We start from the raw sequence: 21,316 nt of genomic DNA on the forward strand, positions 1-21,316 counted from the left end.
TTATATTACGTCGGCATGGCACCGTTTGGTGCATCAACGTTAGGCGCTGTTCGGCACTGTTCGGCACTGTACGGCACCGTTCGGCCCCGTTCGGCACGAACCGGAACATTGCGTAAATCAGGCTGGAATAACAGCCCCTTAAATTAAAAACCGTGCGTACGAAACCGAACCTAAACCGAAACCGAAAACAGTAGGTGGCGGAGGGTGCATCAATTCACTCGCGTCCCACGTACACAATGGTCGCGGGTTCGATTCCCGGCCGCGGTGGCCGCTTTTCTGATGGAGGCGAAAAGCAAAAACGCCCGTGTGTACGAGATTTCGGCGCACGTTAAAGATCCCCAGGTGGTCAAAATTAATCCGGAGCCCTCCACTACGGCGCGCCTCATCGCCTGCGTTGCGTCGGCGCGTTAAACCCTACAATCAATCAACCCACGTACACAAAGACGCTGGTATCGAGGCGCCAACTGTCGGCGCTCATTAGAGTCACGATGAACTACTTCGCTTCGCCTCTGCTAGACGGCAGCACCTTCTCAATGCAGAAGAAGGGAGTGGGAAAGATATAAGGCGCGTTCGTAAGCCTACTTGAGCTTCAATTCATAGCCCGTTGGCACAGCGCTGAGTACCTCCCGTTGCGGCCAGAGAGTTCGTGGCTCAAATCCGGGCGGAGCCGCGCCGATGGAAATTTTTCTGGCGACATCATTTCCGTGACGGATATGGCGCCGGTGAGATTTTTTGTACCCGAGCATAAAACACTTTCGTGTTAAAAAGGCGCTGAAGATGGTAAAGGCGCACAGGAGCAGGCGATTATTCTGACCCTCGCCCTGGCTGGAAAGAAGAAGGCGGCCCAGGAGTCGCATCAACTGTACGTAAGCTTCCGTTCATGCCGACTGTACCAACTGTCGCACCGTGGTCTCAAAGGCAAAACGTCGCTGAAGAGCATTCTGAACTAGTGTGGATTCCGGCCATTTCTACAGTAGGAGGCAACGAGGTTACCATACAGAAGTCTTAGCCCCGACCTACCGAGCCACAATTGTGGCAGAGGTAAATTGTAAACCAATGGTCATCTTGTTACACGAAGAACACTCGAAGGTTCCTGTTATTACACCAAGCCTAACGGTGGAGAAAACAAACAATACACAGGAAAATCCAGTCAGGGTCCTTTCAGCATCTCTGACTGCTAAATCGCATGTTACCAAACGAACACAAAAAAGCTTTCCAAGCACTCCAAAAATTAGGCCTTCTCCAGCATGGGATAGGGACGCGTTGGTTTAGCAGGACTACCCACCACACCGTTCTGTCCTCGATATTCCCCCAGCCTACTCACTTACGAGCGGTGGAGGATATTGTTGTCCAGACCCTCCTTGGGGGATAAGATCCAGCTGATCACCCAGGGCCAACGGCGAAGACACAATATCAATTACTGCAAAGAGGAAGCCACTTCCCTTCTGTGTGGAGGATGCTCCAGAGGACGCCTCCTTGAATAACGTTTATTATCCATACCTCTCTCGCTTGGCTGCACGTGCATACGTAGCGTCCTAACAGAAAAGCACGCTTTACAGGCGGCGCGTGCTGATATTCGGAGTCACTACGGCCGAAGAGCTTTTTATCAAGATTGTCCTTCCAGGGTCGGGCACCTGCTGTCGCCAGTTAGCGACGCAGGTTACAACGCCACCGTGATTGTATAGGCAAACTTCTCAAAACTTTATTCAGCTCTAAAGGCGGGGAATTTCGGCGCGTATGAATTGATCTTGGAAACATTCCATTGCACTATCAGAAGTACAACCCCACTATTGGTTAGATCGTCGAGGTTCTTTTGATGCGTGACACAGCGGATTTGTTTTTAAAAGCGGGCGATACACTTTCACACTTAACGTGCTGTTAACTACTAGGTGAGGCAGAAAAGAATACGGTTGTCATTCTATGCTCAATGTAAGAACGGGGGTCCAAGGTGTCCTGCGAGATTATCCAAACATACATGAATCCTGCGTCCTCACCAGATTTAACAAAGGGAGTATCGTGTAAAAGGTGTGCCATTTAAGCCGTCTGCGGACTCTTTATAACACTCAAGCATGTAAAGACAGTTAAGAGCAGCTGCTTTCCGCTATCACTAAGTTTCCTCTTTTGCGGCAGTACCCAAATGGTATGGGAGTATGCCCCGCTGATGGCAGGGGATACTGAGGTATACACTGCACCGCAGTCCTCGTCTTTATTAGCCGGAAGCCTAGGATGAAACTTTTCATACTGTTTTAAGACCGAAGTTACAATAACCTTGGTTAGCATGGTGTCAATACTGTGTACGTTTTATGCATGCTTCGCGTTAAGCTCTATATCGCAGGGCTGTGTCTTTATGGCAGGTAATCACTGATGTAAAGAAAACTGGATGGTCAAATAATGACTTGTGAGACATCATAAGCCGAACCGTGTCGCAAGTGTGAGCCATTGCAACCGTAGATTTTTGTTTTAAGAAAAATTTTTGTGTGAGTTTTCGTACAGATTTGGATATCACAAGCATAGAAACGACAAATTGAGCTGATAGTGCAAATATTTAGTTACTTACACGGATGAAAATTATTTCAGTCTTTAGCGAACGAAAATTTTTCTTGTTTTTCTTAAAGCTACGACACGCTGAGCCTATAGAAAAAAAATGTTGGTAGTACAAGCATTTACAGATTTAAAGACGTTTTGACAAACTAGTATTTCATTTCTTTAGCCCGGCCCGTCATATCTTGTGTCCTCTGGAGCTTTTTCTTTTTCATAGCGTTCAGCTTCGCGACAACCGAATTCGCAAATTAGTACCTCGACTGATGCCTAATGGATTAAAAATGAGTTAAAGAAACACTAACCCAGTTGTTTCTGCAATCTGAAACTTAGATAAATTATTAAGGCAAATGCCTTACACGTCTCATAAAGCACGAAAAATGACCGTCGCCAACGGCGTCAACAGGAATTGTACCGAGATGGCCACCGCTGCAAAGACAATGGATTAAGATGGAGTAGGGGGTATAAAATTAAGTTAAGGGAGAATAAAGTGGATTACGATTGATTAAGATGCAATAAGGGCCGGGAAATACCATTACTGCCGTGTCGACGGGTCCATGCGCAAATAAAATGCACCCGCCAAAATAGTATGCCTTGCTTTCTCCTTTAAAGTGCGTAAGGAGACGGAAGGGTCCCGAAAAATTTTTCCCGCACCCCCCTCCTGTGGCTCACCCGTAACATTACCGTCGGGATTTGTGAGGCAATATCGTGCTTTATTTCTTCATCTCTTTTAGTGTCCGAAAACGTGTCATTAGGACTGTGACCACCAGAGCGTGAAACTGCTTTCCCTATAGACGTCCATCACGTTCAGAAAAGACAAGAACCCTGGTCGCGATGCTTCAGCGCCAAGAACAAAAAGGACAACCGAACGAGTCATCATCCGGGCCCGCTCGGCTTGTCGCCCGATCATGACGGCGTCGTGAGGGGCTGCCTGGAACAAGTCACAGCCGCACGGTGATTCAGGGGTTGTCCGTGTCGACACGAGCGACGACGCACGATTGATGGCGTCGCGGCGAAGATGTCGCCCGACGACGACAAGGACAGGAGCAGGAACTGTCCTACTCTTGCGTCGCGTAACATCCATGCTTTGCTTGTTGCGGGACGTATGAGTCTGTGTCACAGCAGCTGCGTACACATTGGCCTCCGAAACGAGCCGTTGCGGGGCCGATATTGGTGGTATGAAAAGATGAGGCTGCTGGGGCCATCAATTTACGCCGAGGTGGGCGGCTAGCTGCTGCGAATGGCTGATGCTTTGCCTTATGAGGAGTTGGAAATGAGGACATGAGATAATGTTGGTGTTTGTTCTGGCGTCATCAAGAAGCGCTTGTTCCGGCAGTCTCCGTCAGCTTCCTCCCGTCGGAAGAGAGCCCGTAGATGATTGGTCTCCAGTTTTCCTTCGCCAGGTCTGCGTGCTTCGGATGTCGGCGATGCAGGAACGCTTGACATTGCTCACTCAAGTCACTTACATGACAGCGTTTTTGGGCGCCGCAATGACTGAACTCATGCGGCAATTAAACAGCCTACACGTTGTATTGTCCCGGTGGGCATTGTTCTATTTAAGTCAAATTAAGTTCTAGAGCGAGAGCGAAGTTCCTGTTCGGTGTGCAGTTCTGCGATGATGCTGAGGCGTCTGGAAATTAACGTTTTTATCCTAAGGCAGAAGTGGAAGAGATAAAATAAGGAAATGTGTTGTATAACAACCAAGAAACTGCGTGCTAAAAATGAAGAACGTTAGCCAAAATATAATCGCCACTGTAGTATCTGTACTTCATTACCTCTCGCCAACTATTAACATTCGGACCAATTGCCATGTTTGCTTTCATAAAACCAAGCTGATCTCGAAATTTTTTCTGTGTGCTTAACTTCCCCGCACTAAACCCTACCTTCGCGGCTCAGCGCCATGCAATAGTTTGGACCACCCGGTGTTCATCGGGAACGCGCACGCGTCCTGGATTTCAATTGCCCACAACAAAAATCAAGCGTCAGCAGCCAAGTGACATACCCAGAAACGTTGCTTGTGGTTTCATGACGGCTTAGTGCCACAGGAGAAAGAAAAATTTACAACCCTTCCTAAAAAAAAACTTTAGAAAAACGAGAAAGCTAAAAGTGTGTCCAACCTTCGCAGAAAGTGCGTCCATTCGCCTGTGAAACCTACGAAGACCAAACTCGCGAACGAAGAACGAACCCATGGGGCGATTTTTCGCGCTCTATATAAATGCACCTACGAACTATCTGTACGTAGACCGATACGTGGTTTATCATATAAAGGTTTACCATTGCTCTGCTTCCTAATGATCGATTGATCGATACGTGTATTGTCTTAACTAGAACTGTTTCCTTTTCGCGATTTTCAAGGGACCGTTTTGACACGATGGAAGGCCGGTTTCACGCACCCGCCGTGGGTTCAGAGCGCTTATCAGAGCTTTTCGGTGTGAAAATACACTTGGTTTTTTTTTCTCTTAACAATACGCCATCAGTTCCACTAGGAAAGCGTTCGCTTTAAAAGCTTACGAGCTATAGCAGATTGGAGAACTGCCGTGCTGTACCCGTTACGCAGAGCTGACGAGATCAGTTGAGCGCATGCGCAGATACTCTGACCGTGTCCCGGGAGCAGTATAGGTGGCCATTGTCCGAACTGGTGTAACTTTCTAACGACTGTTGTGCACGTACTGAAAGCGTCTCGACGTGAAGGCCAACATTAATAATGAAAGGGGAATGGCTTGTACGCTGTTTAGGGGGCTTTAGCTAGTTACGGGTCATGATGTTTTGTTTTATATGTTTTCACAAGAAATTTCGTAAAAACAGCGCGCAGCGCATATAACTGCTGAGTCTCGGGAAAATCCGGTTATTAAGAATGCAACAAGGAAACAAGGACAGCAACGGCTTTTTTCACTGTGGCGGGATTGCCAATGATTGGGGTAACTACAGCACGGGCAAAAATACTGCAGTTTCTTGCTTTCAAAGCACGTAGTATGCACTGGAAAGGCTGTCCATACAATTGAGAAGACTAGAGTATAGTAATTTCTCAGAAGGATTTTTCTGACATAAGCACTTGAAATTTCTATTACTGTAATTACAACTGAGAACGTATGGAAACTATTTCCAACGGGACGATAACCAGGTAAACACCTTTAAAAAACTGACGCCGTAAAAACTTCACTCGGTATAAGACACCTAAGTGACCAGAGCACGCTCGGAGGTTCCCAAATTCGCGGCCAGAATTGCCGAAGATTCGAAGTTTTCAGTAGCTTTGGTGAGATTCCCTGCCCTAAAGTAGATAGAGAAAGAAACAGGAGCACGGCATCTGGAACACCGTTTTCAAAGCTTTCGTATACCTTCAGGCTGCAAGGGCGCCCGAAACGGGGCGTTAAAAGTGCGGCAAAAAAGCGCGAAAAACAAACATAGTTCGGGCAGGACCGTCGCAGGCAGCGGCGGCGACGACAAGAGAAAACTCGGGTTCGAATACACGTTTTTCACGCTCCGACGACGCAATCACAAATACCGTGTACCAGTACGCTTTCGACGGCGATGTGGGCGAATTCTTGTCGCGACAATCTCGGAGGAGTAAGACGTCTTTATACTTGCTCCATCTCTGTTTCCCTGCCTTTATTTGTTCTTTATGGGTGTTACTAACGCGTTGTTTGTTTTGTTCTTGCGCTATCTCCAGGAGTGATGCCTTCTCGTTTTCGTTTTTGCTTTCGGATTTGCGTACAACTTTTATTTGTTGAAGACGACGACAATGGCCTGTCTTCTCCCGCTTGGGTGCGACGGGCTTGAGATAACCGCCAGCGTTGCCGCCAGAGCGCACTGCGCTGATCCTTTGAGTGTCTTGAGCGGTGTCGGCGCGGGCCCAAGAGTGATGCGTCCGTATCGAGCGTTGCGTCATTTTATTTCATTTTTTAACTTCGCGCGCGCTGTTGTGGGCGTCTTCCTTGACTGAATTGAGAATTTATAGCAACAAGAAATGTCATCGCTTTCTTTTTTTTCGCGTGGATTTTGAAACTTCCGTGCGCTTCGCAAAGTCCGCATGTGGCAAGATCTTCACGTGCTATTGCGTTCGCTAGAATGCGTCCCCCCGTTGAAAACACGAGGGTTAAGCTAAGCCCCGTAAAGCAGAAGGGGGGGAATAAGAAAGAACACAAACTCTGGTTGGCGTTATTTATTTCTTTCTTTCCCCGTCTCTCAATAAGAAGGGTTCAATTCCCGAGCCCTGCGGCTCTTTTGATGATGGAGGTCAGAAGCAAAAATGACTGGGAGAGCGACTTAGCCGCGCTTTAAGCGTCCCCAGGTTGTCTGAATTAATCCTTAGCGCATTACGTACGGAGCGCCTTAAAGCCCAAATGTGTCTTCGGCGTGGAGCACCACAACTGGAAATGGAGGTATTTCTTCTTTGCGCGATTTGGCCACTTAAAATAAAACTCACAGGGGTTTCTTTCAAGATTGAGACTTAACTTCTTTGTTACTTCTTTTCTTTTTTCGTGTGTGAATAAAAGAGCTGTCAGCCGTTTCGAGGGGCCAGTTCCTTTCAAGTCTCGGGAAGCGGTCGCCAAATGGTTAATTGAAACTCGGTGTCTCTGCATTCTAAAAATACCTTGAGACACAAATTGCAGCCTAGTTCAAAAAAGACGGAAAGGTGATGTCAAAGATGTAAATTATTCGGTATCTACGATGCTTATTTCTGGGGGAAAATGAAGTGTCTACCAAATCAGTAACAATATATCTGGTGACTCCTTCAACCTCTATTAACACTGGGAATAGTCTGGATTTAGGAAGTGTTAATAGAGAAATAGCATAACTCATGTTATCGACCAAGCGGCAAAGAAACTGCAGGCTACAACAAACTCGTTTACTTCTCCTATTAAAACAAGGTGAACTCGTTGGGTCACTGTTAATCATTGCTGTTATGGAAGCGTTGTGAAGCCAGGCCGGGGAGGAGATTTCACATAGACCTGCTGAAAGATATACAGAACTACTTAACGGACACCATAAAGATTGTTTAAAATACTGGTGTAGAAATTTGTGGAATATGAATAATTTGATCCTCAATATGCAATCCCACATAAGCTGACTACATTTTCTCGGTGAAGTCGTTCTTTTAAATGTGGTTCATGACTGTATGGCTGTAGATGTAGCAAATGTACAGAGCTGTTAAGGGCAGCGTGAACCACCTGAGCCGTGAATGAGTCCAAGTACGACCTTAATTATTCTGCATAATTATTCCATTCAAACAGAACCCTCCACAAAGAAGTGAGATGCGGACTTTTCATAGTGTAAGGTGCATTTTTGGGGCTGGGTGCAAATGAAATAGACGACGAGTATATAACCAAAGTCGTCGAAAAAATACGCATGCGACAAATTAATTGTTTCAGTACTCATTATTAGAACAAAAACGCGAAGTCTCAATAAAACGCTTAACAAACTGAATCGTCTGAAAAAGCCAAGGAAACGAATGTAGGCTTTACACGGAACGGTAAGAAGCGCGGAACATAAATTAGGCACCACGCTATTGGTAGTGGCGGATTTGAAGATGTCGGGGCGGCGACCCGCCTAGGCAACCTAAAATGAGGTAAGAAATTACCATGATTCGGGAGCCCATAAAGGCATATTGGCAGTTCCTGGGCGCACAAATAAACGCGATTATTTATTATTGTTAACAAGTTATTACTAATATTACTAGAATTACAAGAATGATTATTAACGTGTACTGTTAAAACATCCCCATTACTGAGAAAAGAATCCCCCCCACCAAGGGAGCACCCAAAAATCCGACCCCGGGTTTGTGGCGCAGGACATTCAAGCCTAACTCGAGAAAAACACGTGGAAATGGAGAGTTGTGCTCCGTACAATTGTCACCATATGACGGTTTGGCTGCCTTTGGATGAGGCGATAAGCGGGAGTTGTTAAGTCAAGACGCAAGAGAATTTGGGGGTACAATATGGAAAGGCCCTTTTTCTTAGCGGGTCACCAAACATCTGAAGACGGAGAGGAACATGACGGAACAACCTGCCAGAGCGCATTCATGTAGTGAATTGTAGGTCGACCTCACCGATAAAAAATGCATACTTGGGAGGCCTACAAAGCCATCTGTTACATCTGGCGTAAACTCCCTTGCTGCCATAGTTGCTCGTTGCATCGCGTGTTTTCCCCCGTTGTCTGCTCTCCGAATTTCACAAATTAATTCGTTTTATCGCGTAATGAATAGTAAAGCTAGCTTATTTATCAATTAGCTCTCTTGTTAGGCGACGTGAACGCCGGATAACATCACCGCCAGAGGTCGACATCAACACCGTGCGCCCCAAAGTTTGCGTCAATGTCTGGCCGGCTCTAACTTGGGCTTGACAGGCGCATAGCAATCTATTCGGCGTACGCTAGAGTACGCTATTTCTTACGCGCTTACACCGGTTTACGCCGTTTCACGAGTACGCCCGTTTTACGCGTGCATGTAGGTGGGCCTCAAAGGATCATTAAAAAGGTGACAGCATCCGTCGTTGCGCGTCGTTAAAACAGCGCCCGCACTATCATTGATTTGGTGGAGACTGGCGTCAAGGTCACGCCCTCGCGTGATGTGCACCCAGCTGCAACCTTTTAAAGCACAGCTTTACTAATCTGGTCGAGCGGTTTTGCTGTGACGATTAATTTGACCTTCATTTGACCCCAGTTGCGCCGTATCCTTGGCGACGCATCACGTGACTTCCCGGGCCTAGCTCCACAACGGATGCGTTTGCTAGCCGCTGCCACCACCGCCGCCGGCTTGCCACATGCGCTCTCCGCCGCTGGTTCTCGCCTCACCTCGTGACGCGTCGCGTGCATGCGAACCTGGCCATGGATGAGAGGGAGGCCGGCTCGTCTTCTCTGAGCATTACGCGGAAGCTGATTGCTTTTAGCCGTCGCCGGCAAGCGGCGTCTGAACACCCCGCGGATATTGCCCGGCGAGCCGTTCAGCTCGGAAAAGGTGGAAGCGGAATCACAACCCTGGACAAAAGCACGCTTTAGATGAATATTATACCAATTACAGCTAAATAAAAGGTTAATCAAGTTAAACCGAAATTTCACCAGGCGAAGCCTAGTTTTCGCTTTGCATATCCAGGGTTAGCTGGGCTACGCCGCAGCCATTTCTTGTTTTGTAAGAAGCTGGCTTTAACGACTGTAGTTGTGGCCGCGGCACACAGAGTGATAAGCAATCAAGAAAGGCTCACGCAAAATTTTGTCGATAAAACCCGGAAATATAATACACTTGTGCGATGCGTTCAATTTGCGTTGTTGTAGATGTTCACCTAAATCTAAGGAACGTGTCTTTCTAACGGCACTCACATAGGACAGAAAAAAAAAACATTTCCCCCAACGCACACAGCTACTCGCATGGTGTACGGGAAAGTTAAATTTTTCTGTACCCACTTAGGGCTTAAGCTAATGTTTTGAAATATGCAGCGAGCCTCGTCTCACATTTATATCCATCGTGCTTATCGAGAAAACAGCATTCAAGTATCGCACAACTGCCTTCAGGACTATTCCTATGAGTGACGCCAATGTCATTCAGTTCTTCAACATATTTGTGTGCATTCGACCTGGTCTTGCATTTCTGACACCATCGTAAATAAAAGGGATAAAAGGGGTTTCGCGCTTACACCCGTTGTTATACGTGCAGGGGCGCTGTTCACGGACGACCAGCGGTCATCGGCGATGGAGCTGGCCTTCAAGTACGCCGTGATTCGCATCAACAAGGACCGCACGCTCCTGCCGAACATCACGCTCAACTTCGACATCCAGCACATCCCCAAGGGAAACAGCTTCCGAGCGGCCAAGATGGGTGAGTCACGCCCTCCGAACCCTATCGCTCACACAGAGGCGAGCCTGGCTCTATGCCAGAGATGCTGCTCTGTCTGCATGTGGTATTTTTTACGTGTTACATTTTTATCCGCGCAGGGATTATGAAAGTTTACGCGTTATGCACAGGATGAGATGACGAGCGCATTCTCACCGGTAGTTATGAATGGCCCCGTACGACTGCAGAACAGTTATATAGTCTGGGTGTTGTTATATAACATGTGGTTATATATAAAATATGGGGATATATAAACCTAAATTGTGAAAACCTCATTTGTAGTTTGTGGGCAATGCTGCTTGGAGGTGATCAGGTGATGTGTTATATATATATATATATATATATATATATATATATATATATATATATATATATATATATAGTGTGGAAGAAACAAAGAGCCGAGAAAATTAGGTAAAAAAAGAGAGACACATGAGAAAAACATTAAAAAATAAAAGTTTACTAACGTTTCAGGAAGAGGTCTCCCTTTCTTCAGAGTACGGGGTAAGCTGTTTTCTGTGTTATATATACCAAATGTAGCAAGGGCAAGGGTAGGACCAGGATAGGGAGCACGTTCATACAATCGGATCGTGGTTGGAGGGCACCGAAACAGTGAGAAGTGGATGAAGGGTTAAAAATCAAAATCACGTGGTTCGAACATCAGAGAGGAGAAGGGGGAAAAATAAACAAAAGACAATCAACTCAAAAAGGTAACCGCTAGTTTCAGCGTCCCGTGGCAATAGGGGGCAAGGGAATTGTCAAAAGAAGACATACCCATCCACGCATATGGCGCACATCTGGCCATTCGCATCCCTTCTAACAGACTCAGAGTTACATTTCTGAATCTGTTAGAACGTTATTTCAACGGTATTTGAAGTGATAAATGTCCCGGTTGCGGAAACCGCAGTTCCGGCGAAGCTGACAGTGGTAGTCCAGACGGGGGTTCGGGAGGCCCAGGGAGGCCCGGGGTTCCCGCACGTTGAGGATGTGGGCGAGATTTGATGCCACAGGATAGGGGGAAGATCTGGAGAGGGAGCGGCCTAGCTCTCCTGTGTGTATAAAAAATGCGGTCTCAAGGGGTGCGGGGGTGGGTTGATGGGTGATAGTTTGCGCGAGTAAACGTGCTAGTAGTAGTTTTCTATTGTAATAGGCGCCACACATGGCCATCGGGTGGGCGGGGCCGGGTCGTTATGTGGTCAGTAATTGCACGTCATGGGAGGGAGAAAGTTTGTGCCCCGAAGAATAAATGCGCCTCCGGGGCGTGAAACGTTATGGGTGGGATGAGAATGTCACAGATGGACCAGGACGTATTTTTGTTGCAACTGCGAAGTGTCTGAGAAAGCTTTACAACTTTCCTTTGTAGCCGTATGGCTGCATTAAGGTGAATGTTAACTTTCCTTCGCAGAAACTTACTCCACTTTGGGGATTTTCCCTAACTCTGGTCGATTAACACCTGTCCACTTCGAGTTTCTGTTCAATTCGCTCTCGCGCTACAAACGACTAACCTCCTGTTTTGCTCAGTTGCTAGTGCGACTGCTCCAGTTAAGCGGTGGTCCCGGATTCGAATCCTGGACCAGGACGAATTTTTTTCTCAACTGCGAAGTTTCTGAGAAAGCTGTACAGCTTTCCTTCGTAGCCGTATGGCTGCAATAAGGCAGACGTCAAACTTCCCTTCGCAGAAACTTGCTCCACCTTGGGGAATTTCCCTAAATCTAGTCGATCGGAAATGGAAAGGCAGGCGATCCCCAGCGGCCTTCGAGCCTTGCGACAGATGGGGCCTTCTTCTTTGGAGCTGTAGTCCAGCGGCCGGGGTTGACGGTCGCTTGTGGCCCGATTTGCAGAGAAAAGGGCGTGGGCCTTTGCATTACCTACAGTTGCCTGGTGTAAGGGCACCCACTCCAGAAAGGCATTTAGAAGAATGTGTTCAACCGTGTGCAACGTTGGCTCATGATGAATCATTATCACAATGAGAATCAGTTTTACTGATTGAAAGCTATCTTTTGCAGTAGTGTGTTATACATAAGGAGGTCCCATAGTCCGTGACTGCATTGAGCCCTCCTGTACAAATAAATGTAAAGAACAGTACAAGAATTGAACGTTTTAAAGAGTGCAAAACACTAAATTAAGAAAACGGTAAAAAAACAAGCAGTTAATAAAACAGTTTACACACGGCAGGCAAATACAAAAATAATACAATGTGCGCAGGTAGGGAATTTGGGAAAGTATCGTATGGCTCCTTAACCGTTTGAACGGATGATAGTGCAGTCGGTGGGGTGAAGTTATGGCAGGACTGATTTGTCAAAGGCGAAGACTTCAGCCGCTGCAACAAATGTACATAAGAATAGAGGTTGGTAGACAAGGTGTTACAGATATGGTGCTTGTATATGTTTTGGTGGTGTTTTTGTTTATTCGACCGCGTCAAGGCCTATACATGCAAAGCGAGTCCGATGTATATCCAGGAAGCTAGGTTGGCATCGTGGATATAGTTCAGAAAGAAATGGTAGGCAGGACCATAGCACCACTGATCCATGGTAATGCATGTCTTGCCGCAAATTTGGGCCTGCTGTCATCAGATATTTCCTTGGAATGTACTTGGTTCCAGCTCACGTCCATAATGGAGCGGGAAGGTCTGCCGGAGCCGTCGCATCGCAGCAGGTTGTCATGTCTGAGTAAAGTGCCACTCGATGAGTTGGAAAGATCAAGTGCTCAGCTTTAAATATCGTCGCGGTCCACAGTGTAATGCAGAGGACGTGCGACATGATTGATGGTGGTGCTTGGGAATGTATCCCATATCCCATTGTAGAATTTTCGCGTCGACGAGAAGGCTCTAAAATCTCGACTCCGATAGACGGGATGGTGAATCCTCGGGTGGACGTCGTGGGAATGTGGTGGGGTGCCGGCGTCATCCGACGACTAGTGCGACAACTCAAAAGTCTTCGTGCGAAACCCGAAAGTGCTAGAGCGACAACTCAAAAGCCTTCAAATGCCACGTGGGCAGTGGTCTTTAGGGGCAGACTTCGCAGAAAGCCAATTTTAATAAAACGACGCTTTACACACAACCAGCTTTGGCGTCACGTATTGACCACGCCAAAAACGTGCGTTGCAGAGTAGCCAGTAGATTTTTGTACAATTCGTCGTGAAAATCAACCGTCCGTAAACAAACGCTCCAATTAGAAATCGTCGAAATTTTTCGGGGAAAGCTGAGATCGTTACGGTGAAGGAAATAATTTCAGAACACGAGGGGGTCGTTATATCCCCTGTTTTCATCCACGTTTTTGCTTCTCTTCAGCCGCAAATAATAGCCATACGGCAGTTGATTGAGTGTTACACACAATGCAACCACCCCGCCCCCTAAATGCAACAACCCCGCCCCCTAAACGCAACCGTCCCTCCCACTACATGAAACCTCATCGACCCCAATGTAGCCCCCTTGGCTCCATTGTTAAAAATGATTTCAAGATCCATTGCTGGATTTTTGAGAATGCGTGAAGAGCTAGAACATTTTTCTTGCGAACTTAAGGCTTCAGGCTCCGGCTTCAGGCTCCGGCTTCAGAAGTCCGCAGCGCGGCGATTCTCGCACGTTACTTATACCAAACGTTCCTTATACCCCTCTAACCATATCAGTGGTCCCGTTTGCTCACGCTAGGAGTGGCATTGGCTGCCTGTCGCTCCTTTTGTTGCCCATCTATAGCGGCCTTTCGCCGCCGTCATTTCCATTCATTCCCTTTTACCCCCATCACTGTATGCAGACTCAATTTTAAACGCGCACAAGCAGTCGCGAGAGTCACAAGACCCGTCGAGGCAACAACAGCTGGCTCTCCGCGCTTCCGCTTGTCTCCATGGCAACGTGGCCAGTGTTCCAAAGGCTCTACGGGCGCTATTCCCACTCGCTCATGTCCTTCTCCTCTACTCCTCACCTAGTTACACAGCGGCGCGAAAGTGTACGGGCACCATGAATTTTTTTCCCCTACATACCTCATTCATTGCTCTACCCGATAAAAGTGCAGGCACCGACATGGTGGCTCAGCGGCTAAAACGTTGTGCTGCCGAGCCCAAGGACACGGATTCGATGCCGGCCCCGTGGCGGCCGCCTTTCTGAAAGAGGTGATGAGTCAAAACCCCGTCTGTTGAGATTTATACCCACGGGGAGAGTTCCCCAGGTGGTCGAAATGAATCCGCAAACCCTTTAGTTCGGCACGCAGCAGGTGTAGCTTCAGCGCGTTATACACCCTCAAATTTGAATTGTGAGAAAGTGGTACATATTTTGAGCTTAGTAGCGGTAGTAGATCGCTCCCTTCTCGGCGCTCAGTTCGAGATTTTTATCCGTAGTTTTGAGTACGTTCAAACAACGACATCACCGTGGCGTTTTACATGCGAACAGACAGCGTACCAGCTAGGGTATATCGATCGGGCAACAATTTTGCTCATCAACCGGCTCGAGACCTCACTCACGGAGCCGCTGAGACCGGGACTGTTTCCGCACCTTTGCTCACCTACCAAGAAATCACCAAATACTACAGAACCACGAGGCAGACATTCCCCAGTCCTCACACATCTTTGAACAAAAGCCAAGAAACCACACTCAGACAAATTCAAGGAGGTACTTTTCCCCACCCCATCCGTATGCATTTACTCTTTCCTACACAGTACTCTGATAAGTGTAAATTCTGCCACGAACCAGGAACTCTGGCACACATATTATTCGACTGCACAAAAACCTCGGACCTTCCGCCCCTGAGCCCGCCCCCTTCCCCTGAGCAGTGGGAGATACTGCTGTCCAGCTGTCGACCTGAGGACCAGCTCTTGCTTGTGACCAGGGCTACGGCAGCCTGGACAGCACATGGGCTCCTGGACTGAGGAACCACTCTCGCATTATTGCGTAATAAAGTTGTCTCTCTCTCGTTTCGCACAAAAGGTAGTGAAAGAGTAAACAGTCGTACTCATCGTCGTCTTTGTCATCATCACCGTCATCACTATTATCATCATCAGTGCTGTCGTCATCATGCCGTATATGTCCCCTCCAAACAAGGGAATCTCGTAGCCTGTTGTGACTCTTGTCATCGCTGCAAAGAGAGTTTAAACTCCCCCTAACGTCGACCACAAAGGGCGTCTCGCAGTTCTGCCCTCAATATGAACACTTATTCGACGCCAGGCGTTTAGTGAAGGCGCCAAGTGGCAAGTACATTAGGAAGGTCGTTTCAGGGGAACACAGCACTGCATTAAGCAGGCTCCGCAGAATGTGCGTTGCAGTGTTCCGGACGCCTTGTGGCACTCAGTACGAAGTGTGGCCGTCGCTCGCCTGTCACATTTAGGGCTCGAGGTCTATAGAAGAGGGAATTAGGAGTGGTGGCGGGTTGGGAAAGACGGTTGACAGTTGACAGTCAGCGCGACATGTCAGTGACGTTGCAGTCGAGTTTCCTTGTAAGCAGTTGCGGAGAGCGGGAGATTAACACCGAGCATCCCATCGCGCCAACGCTGTCTGGCGACGAATTCTCCGCATTCTCGATGCATTAGCCGGACGTCGGTGCCTTAATGAAGACTGCAGCCAGCTATGTTTTTCCTATGGGGTTCCTCCTATCTAGGTTTGTCACCTGCAACGCATTTGCGTGCCTGCGTGCGTGTGTGTGCCTGCTTGTGTGTGCGCGTGCGTGTGTGTGCGTGTGCGTGTGTGTGTGTGGGAGTATGCGTGTGTATTTGCATTTGAGTGTGCGTGCGCTTGCTTGTGCGTGTGTGTGTGTGTGTGTGTGTGTGTGGGTGGGTGTGTATGTGTGTGCGTGTGGGTGTGTGTGTGTGTGTGTGTGGGTGGGTGTGGGTGTGTATGTGTGTGCGTGTGTGTGTGTGTGTGTGTGTGTGTGTGTGTGTGTGTGTGCACGCGCGTGTCTGTGCACGCGCGTGTGTGCGCGTGTACAGCCGGTAAAACGCTTGTCTATAACAGCGGTTTCAACTTCAACCAGCTACATCCGAAAACTGCCGAAACATACTCGTTCCAAATATGTCGGAGGCAAAATCGAAGGGCTAAGACTTCAGAATTCCGCAGTAGTTTTATTCAAATCCCGCTCCGGCGGGGCAGGATAGGGCTGAGAGTACGAACGCTGTGTCATAGACAAGCCTTTTACCGGCTGTACATACGTGTGTGTGCGCGCGCGTGAGGACACTAACCAACTCCCAAGCTCACTGTACGTTTATTCTCTATTGTATATTTCATCTTCTTTATAACATGACGAAAAAATAGGAGAAGTTGATGCCTTATAGGAGCGCCGGCTACTCCTTCTCGCGTAATACTCTTAGAAGACATTTCGATACACGCAAACTCACTGCCCAGTTCGGTAAAGGTGAGCTCTTCTGTTCAAGTTCTTGCAAAGTTCATGGAGTCAAGTAGACCGCACACAATACCCTGCAAACACAAATGTGTCCTTGGTGTCCCTTAATGGAAGTCAGTGATTATGATAGTCACTTGATGCGCGTCAGGGGAAATTCACATAAAACAGCAGATCACAAATCGCACAGAAGATCACAAACAAATCACACACTAGAGAAGTGACGATATACAGTATAGCATGTATATTTCATTTTTGCATTCACGTAATATTATTGGCAGACGACATCTCAGACACTACAAGAAAACAACCAGAAACCTAGTCGACCGGGGATAACCAACATAACATTGCTTTAGCAAGGAAGCGAGGGAGCGAGAAAGCAGTATTCAGTATGTATGTCTGTTGGCATTTAGTCTCACGCGGCGTCCCACGTACTCATAGAATTACCTGAATAGAGAGTCACCGCCTTCCCCGCTGCAGTCCACGCAAAATCTCGTAGCGAAAAGCGCTCGCAGTGCAGAGACTCGGCAGTATTGGAGAGCTTTATTTTATGTTATAAGATTTCACCTAATAGTGCCAACATTTTCGTCAACTTGTCAAGTCTGCGGAATTTTGCAGCCGTGCGCGCAGATGCCGACGAGTCACTGTACACATTCCATTATCTAGGACGGATGCAGCTAGGGGCCTCCGCATACTTGCCCTGGAACCAGCACTCTCAACAGTTTTTAGAGGAATTCACCTTTGCACGTACTGGGGCCCTTTACCTGTACCTGACCCTTCCACTAAGCCTCCCACGGTCTTACGCAACTCTTGTTTTTTGTCTCTGGCTGGGGCTGGCATTCACAAATGCTTACTCCTACTTGATAAGAATGACAGCAAGTGAGGAGTGCGAAATGTGCACCACGCCGGAGATGAAACGTCACGTTTTAAAAAGTGCCCACGTAACTCGTCTGAAAGAAAGAAGCTGCCGCCAGTACTAAGCAACCTGGAATCTTAGCTGCCATTTCTAGAGGGGAAAATTCGATGTCACTGGCCTTCTCTGTCATCAGCTCAGAAGGCGATTAAGGAACTTTTAAGCTTCCTACGGGAGACGAACTTCAACACCAGGCTACAGACTGAAAGACTCCAGTGACAATCACTAAACTTGAACGTTTAGTGCTTTAGCGCTGGGAATGCCTGTCTGCTCCAAGTTTTCTCTATTGGCTGCATTCTCTGTCTTGCCCATTTTCCTTTTCCCACATGTAGGATAGCAAACTAAGCTCTAGCTATGTTACCTTTCCTGTCTTCCTTCTCCGTCCTTCCTACCTCAACTTGTAAAATACTGAGTCATCGTCAAACGTGAACTGACGCATTCGACAATGAGGTAGATCAAATCGAGGTTCAAGTGAGCCCTCAAATTAGACACTGAATGCAATTTTCCTGTACACTCTTTTCTGGTATGAAAGCACTGTTAGTCTATTAGAATTCTCGCCCTCGGTGAGGCCCCATTGGCGACGCCTCATTTGTGAAGCCCCTCGCATTTACCGGCTTATAGTTCGGGTGTACAAAGGCCGAGGCACAACAAAGGAATGGGAGAGAGAGAAAGACAAAAATATCGTGTATCCCTCCGTCTAACCACGGCGGTGTTTGAACGCGAAGATTTCTCGTAAGGGGTTCCTTGATTGTCGTCCGAAATAGGACTTTGACTTTCAGACGGTTTGGACTTTGGCACCTTGAGCTTTGAATCTGACTCGCACGCTGCTTGGACTTTTGATCGCAGCGGCTTTGACTTTGACCCTTCGCCTTTTCATTTCGCGCGAAGGAAGCTTCGCGTTCACCATCGTCGTCGTTTGATTAAAAGGTGCATTATTTTTCAGTCAAATTTTGCCCGGCCACGCATTTCCTCTCCAAATCGAAACTGCTTCGGCCGTGTCGGAATGACGCAATCGGATAGACGTCCGATTCATAACGCTAGGGACCTAGGTTCGATTCCGATTAGAGGAAGCGTTTCTTACTTGAGTCACTACCACGATCGTCATCATCGCCAGAGAAAGTTTGTTTTGCTGCAGTGAGTTTACGGCGGTGGTCAAATCACTGACACATAGATTCGCTTTAAAGACTTTATCTTGGTTAATGCCATTCAGGTCTTGCTAATAGCGAGTGGCATCCGCTCCGCGGTGACTGCGACAGTCCCTTCGATTAACCGGACCTGAAGGTTCGGATCAAAACCGCGGAGCGTGAACTCTGAGTGTTCCTGAGAGGTGATTAGTGGGAAGGGATCCTGTGGGCATGTCCATATTATATAATACAGGGGGGCGTGTTTGATGCAAAAGTGGCAGGCCGCGGTTGGGCAGAGGCTTGGGTGCACGTGGGTCAGACGGGAAGGTTTGGGAAAGAGTTTGTTTGAGATGATTTGCGATGATATGCGACGTACAATGTGTACGACCTACAATGGCTGCAGTATTGTGCAGCACGAAGTAGAATGTACAACGCAGGTTGGCGTATATTCTGTATTTTTTTTATTTATCCGATTACCCTAAAGACGCGAGAGCATTAAAGAAGGTAGTGGGCGCATATAGCATACAAGCCACAAAATAACTGAAACCGAAAATGTTCCATCAGGTAATGACACCTGACACAAGGCTTGGCGTAAGGTCTACTTACAAATAAGGTTAGTGACAGCAAGTGCAAGCAAACCAGCATCGGTATGCCAGCATTGTCATGAGAAAGACGATTCGACGATTCCAACATACAGACGTACAAACCAGCCCTGAAAACGCTTGGTATGAGCAGACGGTTTGATTCATTGATTTTGGGGGGTTTAGCGCACCGAAGCTGCATACGGGATATGAGGCACAACATAGTGGAAGGTTCCAGGTTTAGTTGTACCACCTGGTTTCTTTAACGTGCGCCTACATCTCGACACACGGGTGTTTCAGCTTTTGGCCTCCAACTGAAAAGCGGCCATTGCGGCCGAAATCAAATTCGTTACCTTGGGCTCAGTATCACGTATGAGCAGAGGGAATTCCTTCTTTAAGGTGATCAGCGCGTGTTGGAACGTCAGATAACGGAGATATTAGTCTCTCTTCAAGTTGCACGTTGAAAAAGTAAATTTTTGGAGTGGACACAGCCGAAACAGTTTCCTGCGAAGAGGAAGAAGTGGTAATAAGGCGGTTTTTTTATTGATCTGACGCTTGAGTGGTTGTGGTAATTAGAATGATCTTAATTGCAATGGCATGTCGTCGATTGGCACGTCGTAGGTTTCAGCTTGAAAGTTACCTAACTTTAAGCCTAAACATAGTAACGTTAGACCTAACATCACGATTTTAGATCTGGCGTCGTGAACCGACGCCCATAAAACAAGCACACATAGTGCTGAATGTACCTTCAGCTGCGGGTGACGGTTCATGTCACAAGACTTCGAAGCGTAACGTTACGGCTAAGCTCCGTCACATACCCGACTATTGCTGCTGTTGTTCTGAGAAATTGATTCATACATTCGTGCATTGGGATTAGTTATTCGCCGAAGCGACACCCTACACTTCTGGCAACCGAGAGAACAGGCTGCTTTTATGGAAGGTTAGTCAACAATAAATGGCGAGGGTTGCAAATACGGAATTGTGTATAGTATACGGGACATAACAAAAGCATCGATGATGCGGAGCAGGTGATGATCGTGCAGTCTAGCTCTTCGGTTCCTCCCTCCGCACCTCCGCACACTTTAGCGTATCGCTGTGGGAGTACCCTCCTACGCCCCCAGCGCCACCCTTCTGGAACTAGGGATATATAATACTCTTGAAGAACGCATCGTGTGTCATCGCCGGGCCCAACTCGAACGCCTGCAGACTTCTGCCCAAGGTCGTGCTATTCCCATTACACTTAACTACCCCACTTCGCAACTACCAGCCATACCACCGGAACACCCTCCTTGGGCGACTTTCACTAATTTACTGGTTGAGTCTTTGCCCTCAACATGAACCCTGATCGACACCCTGCTCGTCGTGTACTGCGCGTTCAGGCCCTCTCCACACGAATTAATTTTCTACTCTCCCATGGTTCCATCGTTTACTTTACTGACGCCAGCGAAATCCCCTCAAACTCAACGGCCACGGCTTCATTTCTCCAACTCCCTTCTTTAGACACTGCCACGCTTTCCTTTTTTTCCCCGCCGGGTTCGACGTAGCTCGAAGAATACGCCATTGCCCTTGCAATAGAGCACGCTACTCTTACTGTTCCTACCAGCACGCCAGTATATATCTTCTCCGACTGTCAGTCAGCCCTTCGTAATTTCGCTCACCATGAGACTCACCCACACACTACTGACTTCGTCCCTCCGATACTTGCATCGAATCATCGGCCACGTTTCACACTGGTTTGGGTTCCTGGCCACGCTAGTATGTGCGGAACCGCCTTAGCAAACGCGCTCACCCGAGTACCTTTCCCGGGTCGGCCCATGTCCTGGCCAACCTTCTACCACCCGTCGACGGATTGTACTCAACACCGCGCTTCCCGCCGTTATCATTTACACGCCCAACGCCTATCACGTACCCTGTACCCACCCCCCAGTTCCCGTCTAACTCGTGAGGCTGCGTGCCTCATTCGGCAGGCTCAAACCTCTTCACTCTCCTCCCATCACATTCTTGACCGCATCTATCGGCGC

The 21,316-nt window shown here is 47.8% G+C and overlaps 1 protein-coding gene across 2 annotated transcripts in view; it reads left to right on the forward strand.

The window, feature by feature from the left end:
* Nucleotides 1-21,316, forward strand: part of LOC144153912 (glutamate receptor ionotropic, kainate 2) — a 511,191-nt gene that overhangs the window by 369,713 nt on the left and 120,162 nt on the right. For both annotated transcript variants that reach the window (XM_077685670.1, XM_077685671.1), the window contains exon 3: nt 10,184-10,345. In XM_077685670.1, the coding sequence (XP_077541796.1) occupies nt 10,184-10,345 (162 nt within the window). The remainder of the gene's footprint in view (nt 1-10,183; nt 10,346-21,316) is intronic.

Source organism: Haemaphysalis longicornis, unplaced genomic scaffold (assembly GCF_048455015.1).
Source record: "Haemaphysalis longicornis isolate Haplotype H1 unplaced genomic scaffold, Haemaphysalis longicornis Haplotype H1 scaffold_9, whole genome shotgun sequence".
NCBI classification, from domain to species: domain Eukaryota; kingdom Metazoa; phylum Arthropoda; class Arachnida; order Ixodida; family Ixodidae; genus Haemaphysalis; species Haemaphysalis longicornis.